The sequence below is a fragment of the Lonchura striata genome, chromosome Z (genome assembly GCF_050655825.1).
Source record: "Lonchura striata isolate lonStrDom1 chromosome Z, ASM5065582v1, whole genome shotgun sequence".
Lineage (NCBI taxonomy): Eukaryota > Metazoa > Chordata > Aves > Passeriformes > Estrildidae > Lonchura > Lonchura striata.
This window is the reverse complement of record NC_140740.1, coordinates 28,262,812-28,275,303: the sequence shown is the minus strand read 5'-3', so window position 1 is coordinate 28,275,303 and position 12,492 is coordinate 28,262,812. Positions and strand designations below refer to the sequence as shown.

The window sequence follows — 12,492 nt, the reverse complement described above, 5'->3', positions numbered from 1 at the left end:
ATGGGCAGATCGTGACACCAGGAGCCGCTGAGGCCAGCAGTGGGCACCAAGGCTGGGGCTCGTGGGCCGGGAGGCGGCTCTGGGGGCTGTGACACGCCAGGGCATGGGTCACAGTGGCAGCTGTGAGCAGGGGCACTTGGCAGCTGAGTGACATGGTTCTGCTGGCTGTGACATCACAGAGGACAGGTGACACAGGCTCCTGTGTCCAGGGGCAGCACAGGGCAGTTGGATTCTGGCAGCCAGTGAGTGCACATGCAGGGGGAATGCTGGGCTGGATGGGAGCTGGGAAAGGTGCCCTGGGGGTTTAAAGCCAGAGTGGGAGCTGGGACCCTCAGGGTAGGGCACTGTCCTCTGAGCTGGGGGAAGAGGAGCTTGGAGATCTCAGCGTGGCAGGTGCCCAGAGAGGCTTTGGGGACATTGCAGGTGTCGCCAGCCCCCTGCTCCCTCCCAGCCAGACATGCTGAATCCTCTTTCTTCCACTAGGCCATGTCTCCAACAGTGGCCTTCATCCTGGCCTTGTTAGCCACTCATGCTGGGCTGAAGGTGAACCTACAAATTGAAAAGAATGAAGATAATGAGATGCTGAAGCGTGAAGAATATTTGCATCAAGAGATGATGCGGCTCCTGCAGGAGATTGAGGGGAGCAGTGGCACCATGGAAGCCCTGCTCCGCTCTGGGATGGAAAAGCAGTGGCTTTTTTTCATCAGTGCAGCAGTCCTGGCTAAGGTTCTTGCTATGGGCTGCTGGCTGGTCAGGAGAAGAAAGCGTGGCTCTGCCAGCAGGAGGAGGCAGGAGGGATCCAGCAGGAAGGAGAAGGTCAGTGAACATGAGAAGGTCAAGGGTATAGGCAGGGTGGCAGCACTTTGGCTGTGCCCAGCCCATCACCAGTGGGCACATCCAGGATAAGGCTGGAGTGGGCTGTCAGCAGCCTGATCTAGGTGAGAATGTCCCTGCTCGTTGCTGTGGGGTCACAGTGGACAGCCTGTAAAGGTCACTCCCAAGCTCAGCTGTTCTGTGATTCTGCAGCAGGGCCTGCCCAGCACAAAGGTGCTGCAGGAGCTGGTGGACGATCTCCTCAGTGTCTGCCGAGTGCTGTCCCGGAGGAACTTCATGCCGGAGCTGCACCCAGCCGCCGGGACGGACACCAGCCCCACCTGCAGCGCCCAGGAGAACAGCAGCACCTACCGCACGCTGGTCATCCTGCGGCCACCGCCCGGCCACTCCTTCAGCCCGGAGAGCAGGAAATGGCCGCCAGCCGAGCGCATCCGCGTGGAGCTGGAGTGCCTGTGCTCCGGGGAGCAGCTGCTGGGGCACACGTGCTTTCTCCACGCCTCTGGTGGCCAGCTGCCCAGCGACCAGGAGTGGTACCTGATGGACACCCTCTGCACGGGCTCCTACTTGGACCCAGAGAAAGTCACCCGCTGGGTGCAGATGTTGGTGGCGTCGGCCTGGCTGCTCCTGCCGCACTCGCGCCGTTTGCAGCTGACGGCGCTGCCCTGCGGCAAGTCCTGCAGGTTCCGGCTGAGCGGCGCCTCTGGCCTGCACCGCAGCATCGAGATGGTTCTGGCCGTGCAGCAAGGCAGCTCCTGTGCCTGCCTGAGCCTTGAGTAGGCAGCAGCCGTCTCTGCCAGCAGCACCGTGCGGGCCACAGAGCTGCCACCTCTCCGTCTCACTGCCACGATGGCTGTGCTCTTGAGGTGACAGCACTGCAACCAAACAGGAATTGAGGAAGGTGAAGTCAATCATTCCTCATGGGACATTTTTTGTGTTCTGTTAGGATTCTTTAGTTCATTTATTATGAACTCTGAAGAAGATAGCCAAGTGAAAATACTTCTAAAATCTCCCAAGGCAGAGCTGGGAAGGTTAACATGATTTCAAACATGTCAAAAGTTTTGTTAAGGAAAATTATACATACATAGGAGGTTTTCCTACAGTTTTGTATTCTTAAAAAAATAAAATTCAATGATTCAACAAACATTTGGTCTACCATCAAGTCAGGAAGAGGAAGGAAGAACTGGGTTGGAAGAGTGCCATGTGCAGGAGTGTGGGCAGAGCTGGCTTACCACGAGGTTGGTGCGGCAATAGGATATATAAGGGTGACTGTCCCTTTTTCTTTATTCAGTCCCTTGTTGCAGTTCAATAAACCTTCTAAAATTTTAAGAAGTGACGCGTTGTTTCTCACAATGCATAAGGCTGATGCAATATCAGGTGTATAAAAGGTGGAGCCACCATTTTGTGCACGAGCCTCTGGCATTTTGCCACACACCCAGCGGTGTCCCTTTTGCTTTGCTGATCTTTTTATTGTTCTCAATAAAAGGTCTATAATTCATTCCCACTTGGGGTCTGGGTCATTTATAACAAGCAGCAGGCAGAGGCCCTCAGCCGTGCCTGTGCCTCAAGGGCAGGAGCACAACGGAAATGAACAGGGCTAATGTCTTTATTAATGTTCAGCTCGTTATTAAAAAGATCAGCTGGGCAGGGGACCGACACGGAGCTCAGCCCCGCTGTTGTAGCTTTCCCAGGTAGCCAAAGGGTGAGGAGGTGTGCAGAATCTGTCACTGAGGTCCAGAGCAGCAGCTGTTCCCTCTCCTTTCCTCGTGGCACACTGGTAGGTGAAGGGTGAGGAGGTGTGCAGAGTCTGTTACTGAGGTCCAGGGCAGCAGCTGTCCCCTCTCCTTTCCTCATGGTAAGACCAGGGAAATCTGCCTCTTTGTTCCTGGTTCGCACAGCTCATTCCAGTCTAATCTTCTGTAGGTGATGGTGACAGGTCAAACATCGATCAGGGGATGTGTTTCCCTCTTCCTCAGCTAGGGCACCTGTCCAGCCCCCTCTGCTGTGTTTAGTTCTCCATGTGGAGCCGCCAGTGCTGTAAAGACAGTGCAGCCAGCACAGGTTGAGGAGAAAGAGATGAGGCTCTTTCTGTGCCACGCTGTGGCAGCTCTGCCCTCTCGGCCTTCACCTTGAGCCCTTTGCTTTTCCCTCAGCTCTGATCCCTGTCCTTGGCCAAGGGCCCCCGGAGCCCTTTCCAGGGCTGCAGGAAATCTCCCTCAGTCACAGAATCACAGAATCCCTAGGCTGGAAGATCATCGAGTCCAGCCCATGCCCTAACACTTCAACGAAACTGTGGCACTGAGTGCATATCCGGTCTTTTTTAAACACATCCAGGGATAGTGATTTCACCACCTCCCTGGAGAGTTCTGTCCCAGGAAGAACCAAGATAGCACTTGGGCCTTCTACCCACTGCTGCTTGGAACTCTAGAAGTTTTTCTGCTTAGGGAAAGGCTTTAGAAAATTAGTCACTAATACAGTAGGCTACAGACTTACAAATATATGTTTGAAAACTATAGAAAACATATGAAAGAAAAAAAGGCAAAACACAACGACATCAGCAAGGTCCTGAGCATGAACATGTATGTCCAGATGGTCTTCTCAGCCCTATTTCTGCATATTTCTGGGAACTAGAGGAATCCTGCTTGAGCCTGTGGGCAGGTAGGTTTGGGAAGTAAAAGTTAATTTCATTTTTTCTCCTGAGGGCAGCTCCTATTCCTAATATCAGCCAAGCCTGTGTCCAGCCTGATGCCTCTGATGGTTGCAGCAAAACAATTTATGGCAGACAGAAGACACTGACACTTGCAGGGACATGGATTTCTCCGGTAGCAGCTATGAGTGGGAGTCAGATTGAAAACTCCATAAACTACGACTGCTGTGGCAAGTGCTGGTCTTGGATGGTTGGGACAGATGGAGACGAGAGATCTCTGGAGTCAGGTCTCGGGATGTATGGTTTATTGTGGGGCCCTGCTCAGAGCTGCCAGCTGCAGCTCGAAGCAGGCCCCAAGGAGTGCGGGTAGGGCAAGACAGCGGGAGAGTTCCAAGAGAGGGTCCAAGAGAGTGGAGAGAAGGGGAGGGCAAGAGAGCACACAGGAGAACGGGCAGGAAGAGGGGCAGAAGAAGGGCAGGAGAAGGGGCTGGAGCGAGAGGCAGGAGAGAGAGAGCGTGGTCTCCCGGGAACAACTTATCAAGGGGGCTTGAAAGTGGGTGCAGTATAGGACTTTGGACCAATGGGATTACAGATACATCATGCATCAGGGGAGGGTTGCAAATGCAAGATAAACTCTACATTTTTGAGGAAGGAGACAGAGCACTTTATCTGACCCCTTCATTTGTCTGTGGATCAAAAATGGGAGTTACCTGCTACTAGCTACACCACTGTCCACCAGTGCTTAGCAACCAAGGTCTGCCATCTCAAAGCTTGTTTTCATCTCAGTCTGCTTACACTCTCTGTATTTTCTAAATCCTTTGTCAGGCAATCATATTTATTAGACTTTCTTATTTCATCCTCTCCAACAAACTCCATTGGAAGATTCCCTTCCTTTTCACTCTGCAAATAAGCTCTGCATTCAGTACTGAATTGTCAGTTGTTTGCTAAGGATGCAAAGTTCTCTTTTACGTTTCTTTTAATGTGGTTTGGAATTGGGTAAGGGTTTCCTTCATTCACAAACTCCAGACCAAACTGCCTTTGGAATATGGCACAGTGGGCAGTTTTTGCCCAGCCATCGTACTGCTAGATCAGAAAGCAAGGGCAATGGTATTTGCAGTCAAAGCCCAACAAAGCCTGGGACAGCCAAAACATCCTGTGGAGTTACAGGCCTCCAGCTGTTACTAGAAATAAGCAGAGTTCCTGCCAAATGGTTCTGTATCCCTAAATGCAATCTCTTGTCCTGGATCAGAGGCTTGCTCGACTGAAAAAGCAGAAAGATCAGCCAAGGTGCTCCCAAAGGCCCATCACATCTTTTTTATTCCACTCATCTGGCTTAAGTTTGCAACTAAATGTGTGGCATGATATTCTGGAGAAGGAATCACTGGTGTATATTTCATGGACCCCTCTCAATCCTATTAAAGTCTTGTAGTCCTGGTTTAAAATAGGCAGGTATGAAACAACTTTGAGAGACAGAGACTAAAATGGCTTGTGGATATTTTTTTAAGAATGAGGAAAACTATCCAAAAGATGTTTTTTCAAAACATTTTAAAATATGCTACATAAAAATTAACAACTTCAATAAATAAGAGTTAAAAAATAATTGCTTTGGTATACAAGAAACTAGAAAGACGTAATTGTGAAGATATGAATGTACATTTTCAGAAAAATATAAAATTACAGACACAAAAATACATATACTGAAGTAGAATACAAAGCTAGTACTTGAATTAGTTCTTTTTACATTGATGGAGTTTTTTCTTTGTGAAGAGAAGCTAGGATATTGCTGAAGAAGCCCAACACAAACAGGACGGGGCAGCATGCTGTGCTTTGTGCACTGATCCAGTGTAATCCATTAGGTGCTTTTCATCTGATTTTTATGCTCTCAGGCTCATCTCAATACTTAGTCAATTTGCTGATTGACCAATATGGGTTAGCTCCAGGGGTTTTGTACCAGCAAAGCCCAATGTTATAACTCCGTTCACAGTTATCCTTTTTTTCCTGGCTCCAGTACCCAGTAGGGCTTTCAGGCTGCCAGACCTTGATGTGGCTGGTGGAATTTATGGATAGGGTGGATACGCATGGAGTGTATCCTACAATTTCTGAATATAACCCTCCCTCTCTGCTAAGTCAGAATATTCCAATTACTCGTTGGTCCAGTACCCACGCCTCCGGTCTCAGAATTCTTTTGGGGGTCCCACAAGTTTCCCATTTCAGTAGTTGCTCAGGAGTCAAACCCTCACCCCTCCAAGGCCATTTTTCAGTGGATTTTAGCCCCCCACAGACCCAGCAATTAGACAACCTCAGCTCTGTGGAAATTTCCTGCATCAGATCCACAAAAAGATTTTGATCTGAAGCAGGCAATCCCCATTTTGTGTATTGTTTTTCCAACTGGTCATATTGCTCACTTAGAAATCTCAGCCTTTCTTGTTCTATTCTCTTTTTCTTCATCTCGGCTTCCTCTCTTTTTATCTCTTGCATTACCTGTTTCATCTTATTTTCTGGGTCCATCCCTTCTTTATCCTTGGTGAAACAAAACATTTTATCATACTGTAGACAGGCCCTGTCGTCCTGGTCCTCTAAGAGGTCCAGGATGATTGGCTCAGTTTCTAGAGGTATCCTGTTTTCATATTTTAGGTTATTTCCCACCCAGTAGATTTTTTCCCCCCATTACACACATACGAATCTTGTTTTGATTATAACACACTGGGTTAGCTTGGAAATAAGCAACAAAGATAGACTCCTGCTTTACCCCAACCCATAATGTAGGATTACATTCGTTACAAGCCGGAATTGAGATTTCCCCTGTGCTCCTTCGATGTAAATGATGAGCTGACTGTCCATTTTCAAGGTATGTTTTTGGTTTCCCTTTGAATTTGTACACCCCCTGTTGAGTGTTTGTTTTAAGGCAAGGTTTATTCGGCTTACCCTCACTGCAGTTCCATGAGGTAAGGGGTAATTTCTCTGGGTATCTGCCACCGAGTTCCCCCTTCCCAAGATTAGGGAGGTTATTGAGGCACGTGGCTAGACTCGGGCTCACCAGGAGTACTTCCACCGCTAGGATCCCTCTGCCGTTCCCGATGCCCACTGGGGTGCCTCCAGCAGCCGAGTAGTCCATCTTCTTGGCAGCAGGAATCTTTGTCCCTGGTTTCAGAGCAAGACCGAGCTGCATTCCTTCGTTTAAAAATGTCCCACTGGCATAATTCAACAGGATCTTCACTGCAGGGTACCTTGTTCAACCTGTGACACTCAACAGTAATAATTTTAGCTTTTCCTTCTAATTTCCTCCTTAATCCATTCTGATATAAGCGAAACCAGATTATTGAATTCAATTGAGACAATCTCAGCTTTGCGGCTAATACCAGAAAATGGCTTGTCAGGTCTTGCTCCTGCTCAAAGCACTTTCCACATAACCCACTTGGTCTTATTCCTCCCCCGCAATGAACAACCCAAACCTTATGAAAGTATTTGTGAGGGAAATGTACAAAAGGATAACAGTTACACTTTGGCACAGAACATTTGACAGAGATGCTTTCAGTCATTTACTTGGCTGGCACAGGGTTATCTTCAAATCTCCAGTGGGGGAGGTGATTTCCCACTCTGGAGATCGACTTCCTTCACTCTCCATGCATGTGTCCACCCCTTTTCTGCAGTTCCTATAGCAGTATCTGTAGTCAAAAGAAGAATGAAGGGTCCCTCCCAATGAGGCGCTAATGTGGCCTCCTTCCATGCTTTCACAAATACTTTGTCCCCAGGTTGTATTTTATGTATCCAGAAGCTAAGAGGGCTGTGCTGCATGATCAGCCCTGGCTTTCGCAATTGCTCGAGATTCTTCTTTAATGCTACCAGGTATGATTGTATTTGTCTATTCTCTAATCTTGGATCCCTACAGGCATACCATGGGTATAAGGCATATAACATTTCAAAAGGTGAAAGCCCCGTCTCAGAATGAGGCATAGCTCTTATATTTAATAAGGCAAACAGGAGGCATTTTATCCATCACATTCTTGTTTCTAACATCAATTTGGCTAATTGGGCTTTTAATGTCTGATTCATTCTCTCAACTTGCCCTGAGCTTTAGGGGTGCCACGGGGTGTGGTATTCCCATCAAATGCCTAAAGCATCTGCCGATAGCTTAAAAATTTTTGATGTGAAATGTGTTCCTTGGTCGGAATCAATGCAGCTTACTAACCCGTATCGAGGTATCATTTCTTCCAATAAGATTCTTGATACTGTTTGGGCTAGAGCCCGGGAGCTTGGGAAAGCCTCTACCCAGTGGGTTAGTTTGTCTACTATGACTAATAAGAATTTGTATCTCCCAGCCTTGGGTAGATCAGTGGAATCTACCTGGACCTGATAATCCAGGAGGCAGTTGTTGGACTGTGGTTTTTTCCACTCCTGTATCCACTAAAAAGCCCAACTCCTGTTTTTGGTGTCCAACCTTTAATTTTATCAAGGGCTCTCTAGATGTCTGTGACCCCAAATTATAAAGCCCCTCACACCTCTATTCTTCTTCAAAGACCACTTCATCCTTTATTCTTTTCTTACAATCCCTCTTGAGGTGTTCTTTCTTTTTACAGTAAAAACATTCGGGGGCACTTATTCGTTTGTTTGTCTTTTGTGTGTGTCCCAGCTTTCCCTGGGGCTTCCGGGCTGGAGCTGATGTTCCAGCTGTTTGTGCTTGTGCTTCCCTAACTGCTGCTACCAACACCCTGGCTTGTGTCTTTTGTTTTTCCTCATCCCTTCTCACACACACCTTCTGTGCTTCTCTCAATAGTTCCTGTAAACTTCTTTCTTACCAATTATCTATTTTTTTCTAACTTTCTTTGAATGTCCTCCCATGATTTAGCAATGAATTGCATTTTTAAAAGGACCTCCCCCCCCACCCTGCCCCAGGGGATTCAGGGTCCGTACCAGAATACATTTGAAGACTTTTTCTGAGCCTCTCCAGCCACTCGGTAGGAGTTTCATCCTTCCCGTGGCATACCCCCAGCACCTTGCTAATATTTTGTCCCTTGGGGACCGCTCCCTGAATATCTTGTACTACCATGTTTCTCAATCCAATAATTTTTGCTCGATCCGCCCCTGTCTGAGCGTTCCCTGACGGTCTTTGTTCCAGCCACTTTTCTGCCCCACTCCTGCCCTGGGGATTCCTGAATTCCCAATCTTTTATGGCAGCCTGCCTTATTATATCTCGTTCTTCAACATTAAACAAGGATCTTAATATAGCTGGGATCCCCCTGCTTGGAGTTTTGTTTAAAGATGTATGGACTTGCACATTGACAGTGATAATTACATGGATATTTACATATGGATGTTGCCATTCGTATGGGTGTTTTTCTGTATGTCTGTTGTAGTATTTATGGGTGTATGCTCTGTATATATTGGTTGTGTATATATTCATATGTGTTTGTGATTACATATATGTGTATATATGTATCTAAGTATACATGTATGTTGTTTTTTCTGTGTTTAGTTCTATTTTCTATGGGTACAGTTTTGTTGCAGTCTAAGTCTGTTGATGAAGTCATAGATATATGGCTCTTTAAATAGGTATGTTGGTATTTGTACTGGTAGATACGTCTATTTTTATACTTACATATGTATATTATTCCATTTCTGTGTGTAATTATTTTTACCTACGTATCCAGATGTATAGCTGTATATTTGTATTTGACGGATTTGTATGGATATTGATCTTGGTACAGTGATATTTGTAAATTTATAGATAGGTTTGTGTTCTATATCTGTTTATATATTGTATATAACATGTCATATTTAATCTGTGTTTATGTCTATTGTTATATATGTATTTATATATATGTGTGTGTGTATATGTATTTAGTTCTATTTAAACATGTACAGAGATCTATAGTTGTATAATTCTCTCAATCGAGCTCTTGGTACAAGGTTGCTTGGGGAGGGAATGCATATTTTTCTATTTTTATATGGGCTGTACACTTGTAGTTGTCGGAATCTGTGGTATTGATGATTCTGAGATTGTAAAACATCTCTGTCTTTCAGCCCCGTTGCCAAAGAAGAAGTCATAATTCGTCTGTGCTGGTTTTCAAGGTTGTTTATTCTTGCTTATCTATAACATGTTGTGCTGCCCTGCCACAGCTCTGTCCTGCAGGGCAGCATGTGGGGCTGTACCCCTCAGTGGGATGTCACAAACATTATATACCAGAAACTACGTGTGCTATATTTACAATAACATGCCAAGATCTATCATCTACCTTGAACAGTGTGTCCCCAGTCTAAACCAATAGAAAAATGCCAACACTGCAGTGAAACATGGAGGGCATGAAGAAGGAGAAAAAGGACAAGACACACCCAATTGCCTCCATCTTGTCCCCTTGGAACCCCTAATCCAGAAACCTACAATTTTACTTTTGCACCCGTGCCACACTTAATTATTACTTCTATCAAACACTCAGAGCTTGTAATTCATCCTGTAAGATTGAAAACTCTTTTCCATGGACAGAGATCACAGACAGTGTCTCTTGGGGCTCTGTACAGCGGGGATCCTCACCCCCTGCCAGCATCCCAGGCCTTCCAGGGCAGCCAGAAGGAAGCCCTGGATTCCCACAGTAGCAATATGTCATCAATTAAGTTCTTAAATACCTAATTGATCTTTGTATATAGTGAGTTGTTGTAGAGGTTGGCAATAAAGTAAGTTTTGTTAACTGAAAGTTTTTAACTGAAGTTGGGAAGCCAGAGCCCCAGGAATATTTCTTTGTCTGCTCTGGGGTGTCCTGACCCCCAGGGGAGCACTGACTTTGACCCTCATTCATGGAGAAAACTTCCAAAGCCTTAAAGGTAAAATAGAAACCACAAAAGTGTGAAAGAAATTGTACAGATTGTAGAGAGTAGTGTAGCATGTCACAAGGGTGAGGAATTTATGCTTTAGGATTTTTAGTATGTTACAGATGGGTTCAAGATGGACAATGTTGTCTCAAGTTCCTTTCTTCTCTCTTCTTCCTCTTTCTTCTTGGGTTTAGGTGGTATCTTGTAATTGGGTAGAAAAATCTACATTGCAGGCCTTTAGGGGTCAGTTTTGGGGTGAGAAAGGAAAATAATCTAGGTGTCACCTCTTAATTGGGTAATTTAGTTTTTGATTAGACTTAAAAAGTCCTTGCAGCACAAGGTTGTTGGCCATTTTTGTGCTGTTTTCACGCATGCAAGATCTGGGCACAGACAGTGTGCTGAAGTTTTGATAAGATAACAATAAACAGCAGCTGAAGACAGAAAAGGTCCAATGTGTCTCCTGTTCCCAACACAGAACTGCTCCAGGAGGGTCTCCCCTGCCAGGGGAGCCCCCAGGGAGTTGCCCAACTTGGGGCCCGCAAACTCATAGTTGGTATTTGTATATTTTTACCTAGACTGGTTGTAATAATCTAATAAATTCCTGGTTTCAGCCTTAATTGAGATTTGTATAGTTCTGTATTGTCAGTGCAGATGTAGCAATTTGTAATAAGTGACATTTTCCAACTGAAATTGATTCACATGTGTTTGTCGATCAGCAGTGTGGCTGTAGTAATCTGCAGGAAATGCCATTTGTCAGCTGCACTGGGTGTTTTGTGATTTGTGCTGCCCAAAGCCATGAGCAGATGGAAATGCTGGAGGATTTTGGCCATGAAAATCTCCAGCCATGCCCAGGACTTGCACTCAGGCTGGGCAAGGGAAGCGCAGATTTGGGATGGCAGCAGAGCCACACGTTGGCTCAGAACTCACTGCAAAGGCCTGCTGAGGAAACTCCAGGATTCCACTGAGAGTAGAACTCCAAGCAGGAGCCACCCGGGGAGGACAAATCCACGCCGTCCCAGGGGCAGCTCTTTAGGCAGCACTCCAAGTGTCCCTCTGAAGCTCGTCCTGGAGACCAGGAGCCAACAGGAATCCTGAGCCAGCTCCGCTGCCTTTGGCAGCACTTTGGCAAATGAGCTGCAGCAAGGGGGAGGCGACAGTGACTGTGACTGCTGCAGGCTGGGGATGAAGGAAGGGCCATGGACACAAGTGCTGAGATGCTCCAAAATCCAGGACAACTGGGGAGCAACAGGTTCTGACAAGCAGTAAAATGATGGAAGCCCTCTGTGTGAAGTGCCCTGAATTGCCAGGGGAGTTGCTGCTAGCATCAGCAGGAGCAGAAGGCAGCAGGATCTGCTTGTTTTCCCGGGTCTGTTTCTGGACACAGGCTCTGATGGCCCCTGCTCCCACAAAGCCTCTGCCCATGGAGGCTGCAGGGCAAAAGCAATCCCAGCGCAAGGAGAGGCTTTGCAGTTGAAGTCCACTGTCCTTTCGTTTAGGGGAGGAATGAGTGCAGTGCCAAAGCACAGCAGCTGGGCTGCAGGGCCCCTCACAGCTGTGTGTGTGTGTGCTGCAGGCCCACTGATGTGCCCATGCTGCAACATGTGCAAGAAGGACAAAGTGACCTGACTGTATTTTTAGCACAGCAACTCCTCCATCTGATGGCACACTTCCCCACCAGCCAGGGCGAGGCCTTGGCCAGAGCCAAAGCCTGCACTGGGAGGAGTTTCCCCCAAAATACCCTACAGAAGCCTGTATTTATGTCAATTGGGAAAGTTTCCTAAAGTGATACATTTCTCGCAGATAACTACACAAGGTTATACAGAGTTAGCCTGTCTCTGTAGTCGATTTTTAGCCAAATATTAATGGGGTTAATGACCCCAGGATCTATCTTGTAAGTCAGCTGTGGCTCAGGCTTGCTGCTCAGGCCTCAGCACATCAGACAGTGAATTTAGAGAATGTTTGAATTTAGAGAATGATAAAGGCTATCGTTTCTTTACTTCTTTTAGCCCAATACTTCTAGTCGTGATAAATCAGAAGTCTTTCTGTACATTCTGGCAAACAGACTATCCAAAACTTTCATTGTTTCTAAGTGTTAAAATTATCCACCCTGAGAAACTCAGTCACTTCCAAAATGAGCTTGAAATAAGCTATTATTTTAAAACAAAACCAAAACTTTTGCTAAGGGAGAGGTTTCCAAAACTCCTCTGGGA

At 46.5% G+C, this 12,492-nt stretch overlaps 1 protein-coding gene across 1 annotated transcript; it reads left to right on the top strand.

Moving 5' to 3' along the window:
* Positions 1–486: 486 nt before the first annotated feature.
* Positions 487–1,611, top strand: LOC146763744 (inositol 1,4,5-trisphosphate receptor-interacting protein-like 1). The gene is made up of 2 exons (XM_085566506.1): positions 487–816; positions 1,027–1,611. Exons 1-2 carry the CDS (start codon positions 487–489, stop codon positions 1,609–1,611), a joined length of 915 nt encoding a protein of 304 aa, XP_085422632.1.
* Positions 1,612–12,492: the final 10,881 nt, after the last annotated feature.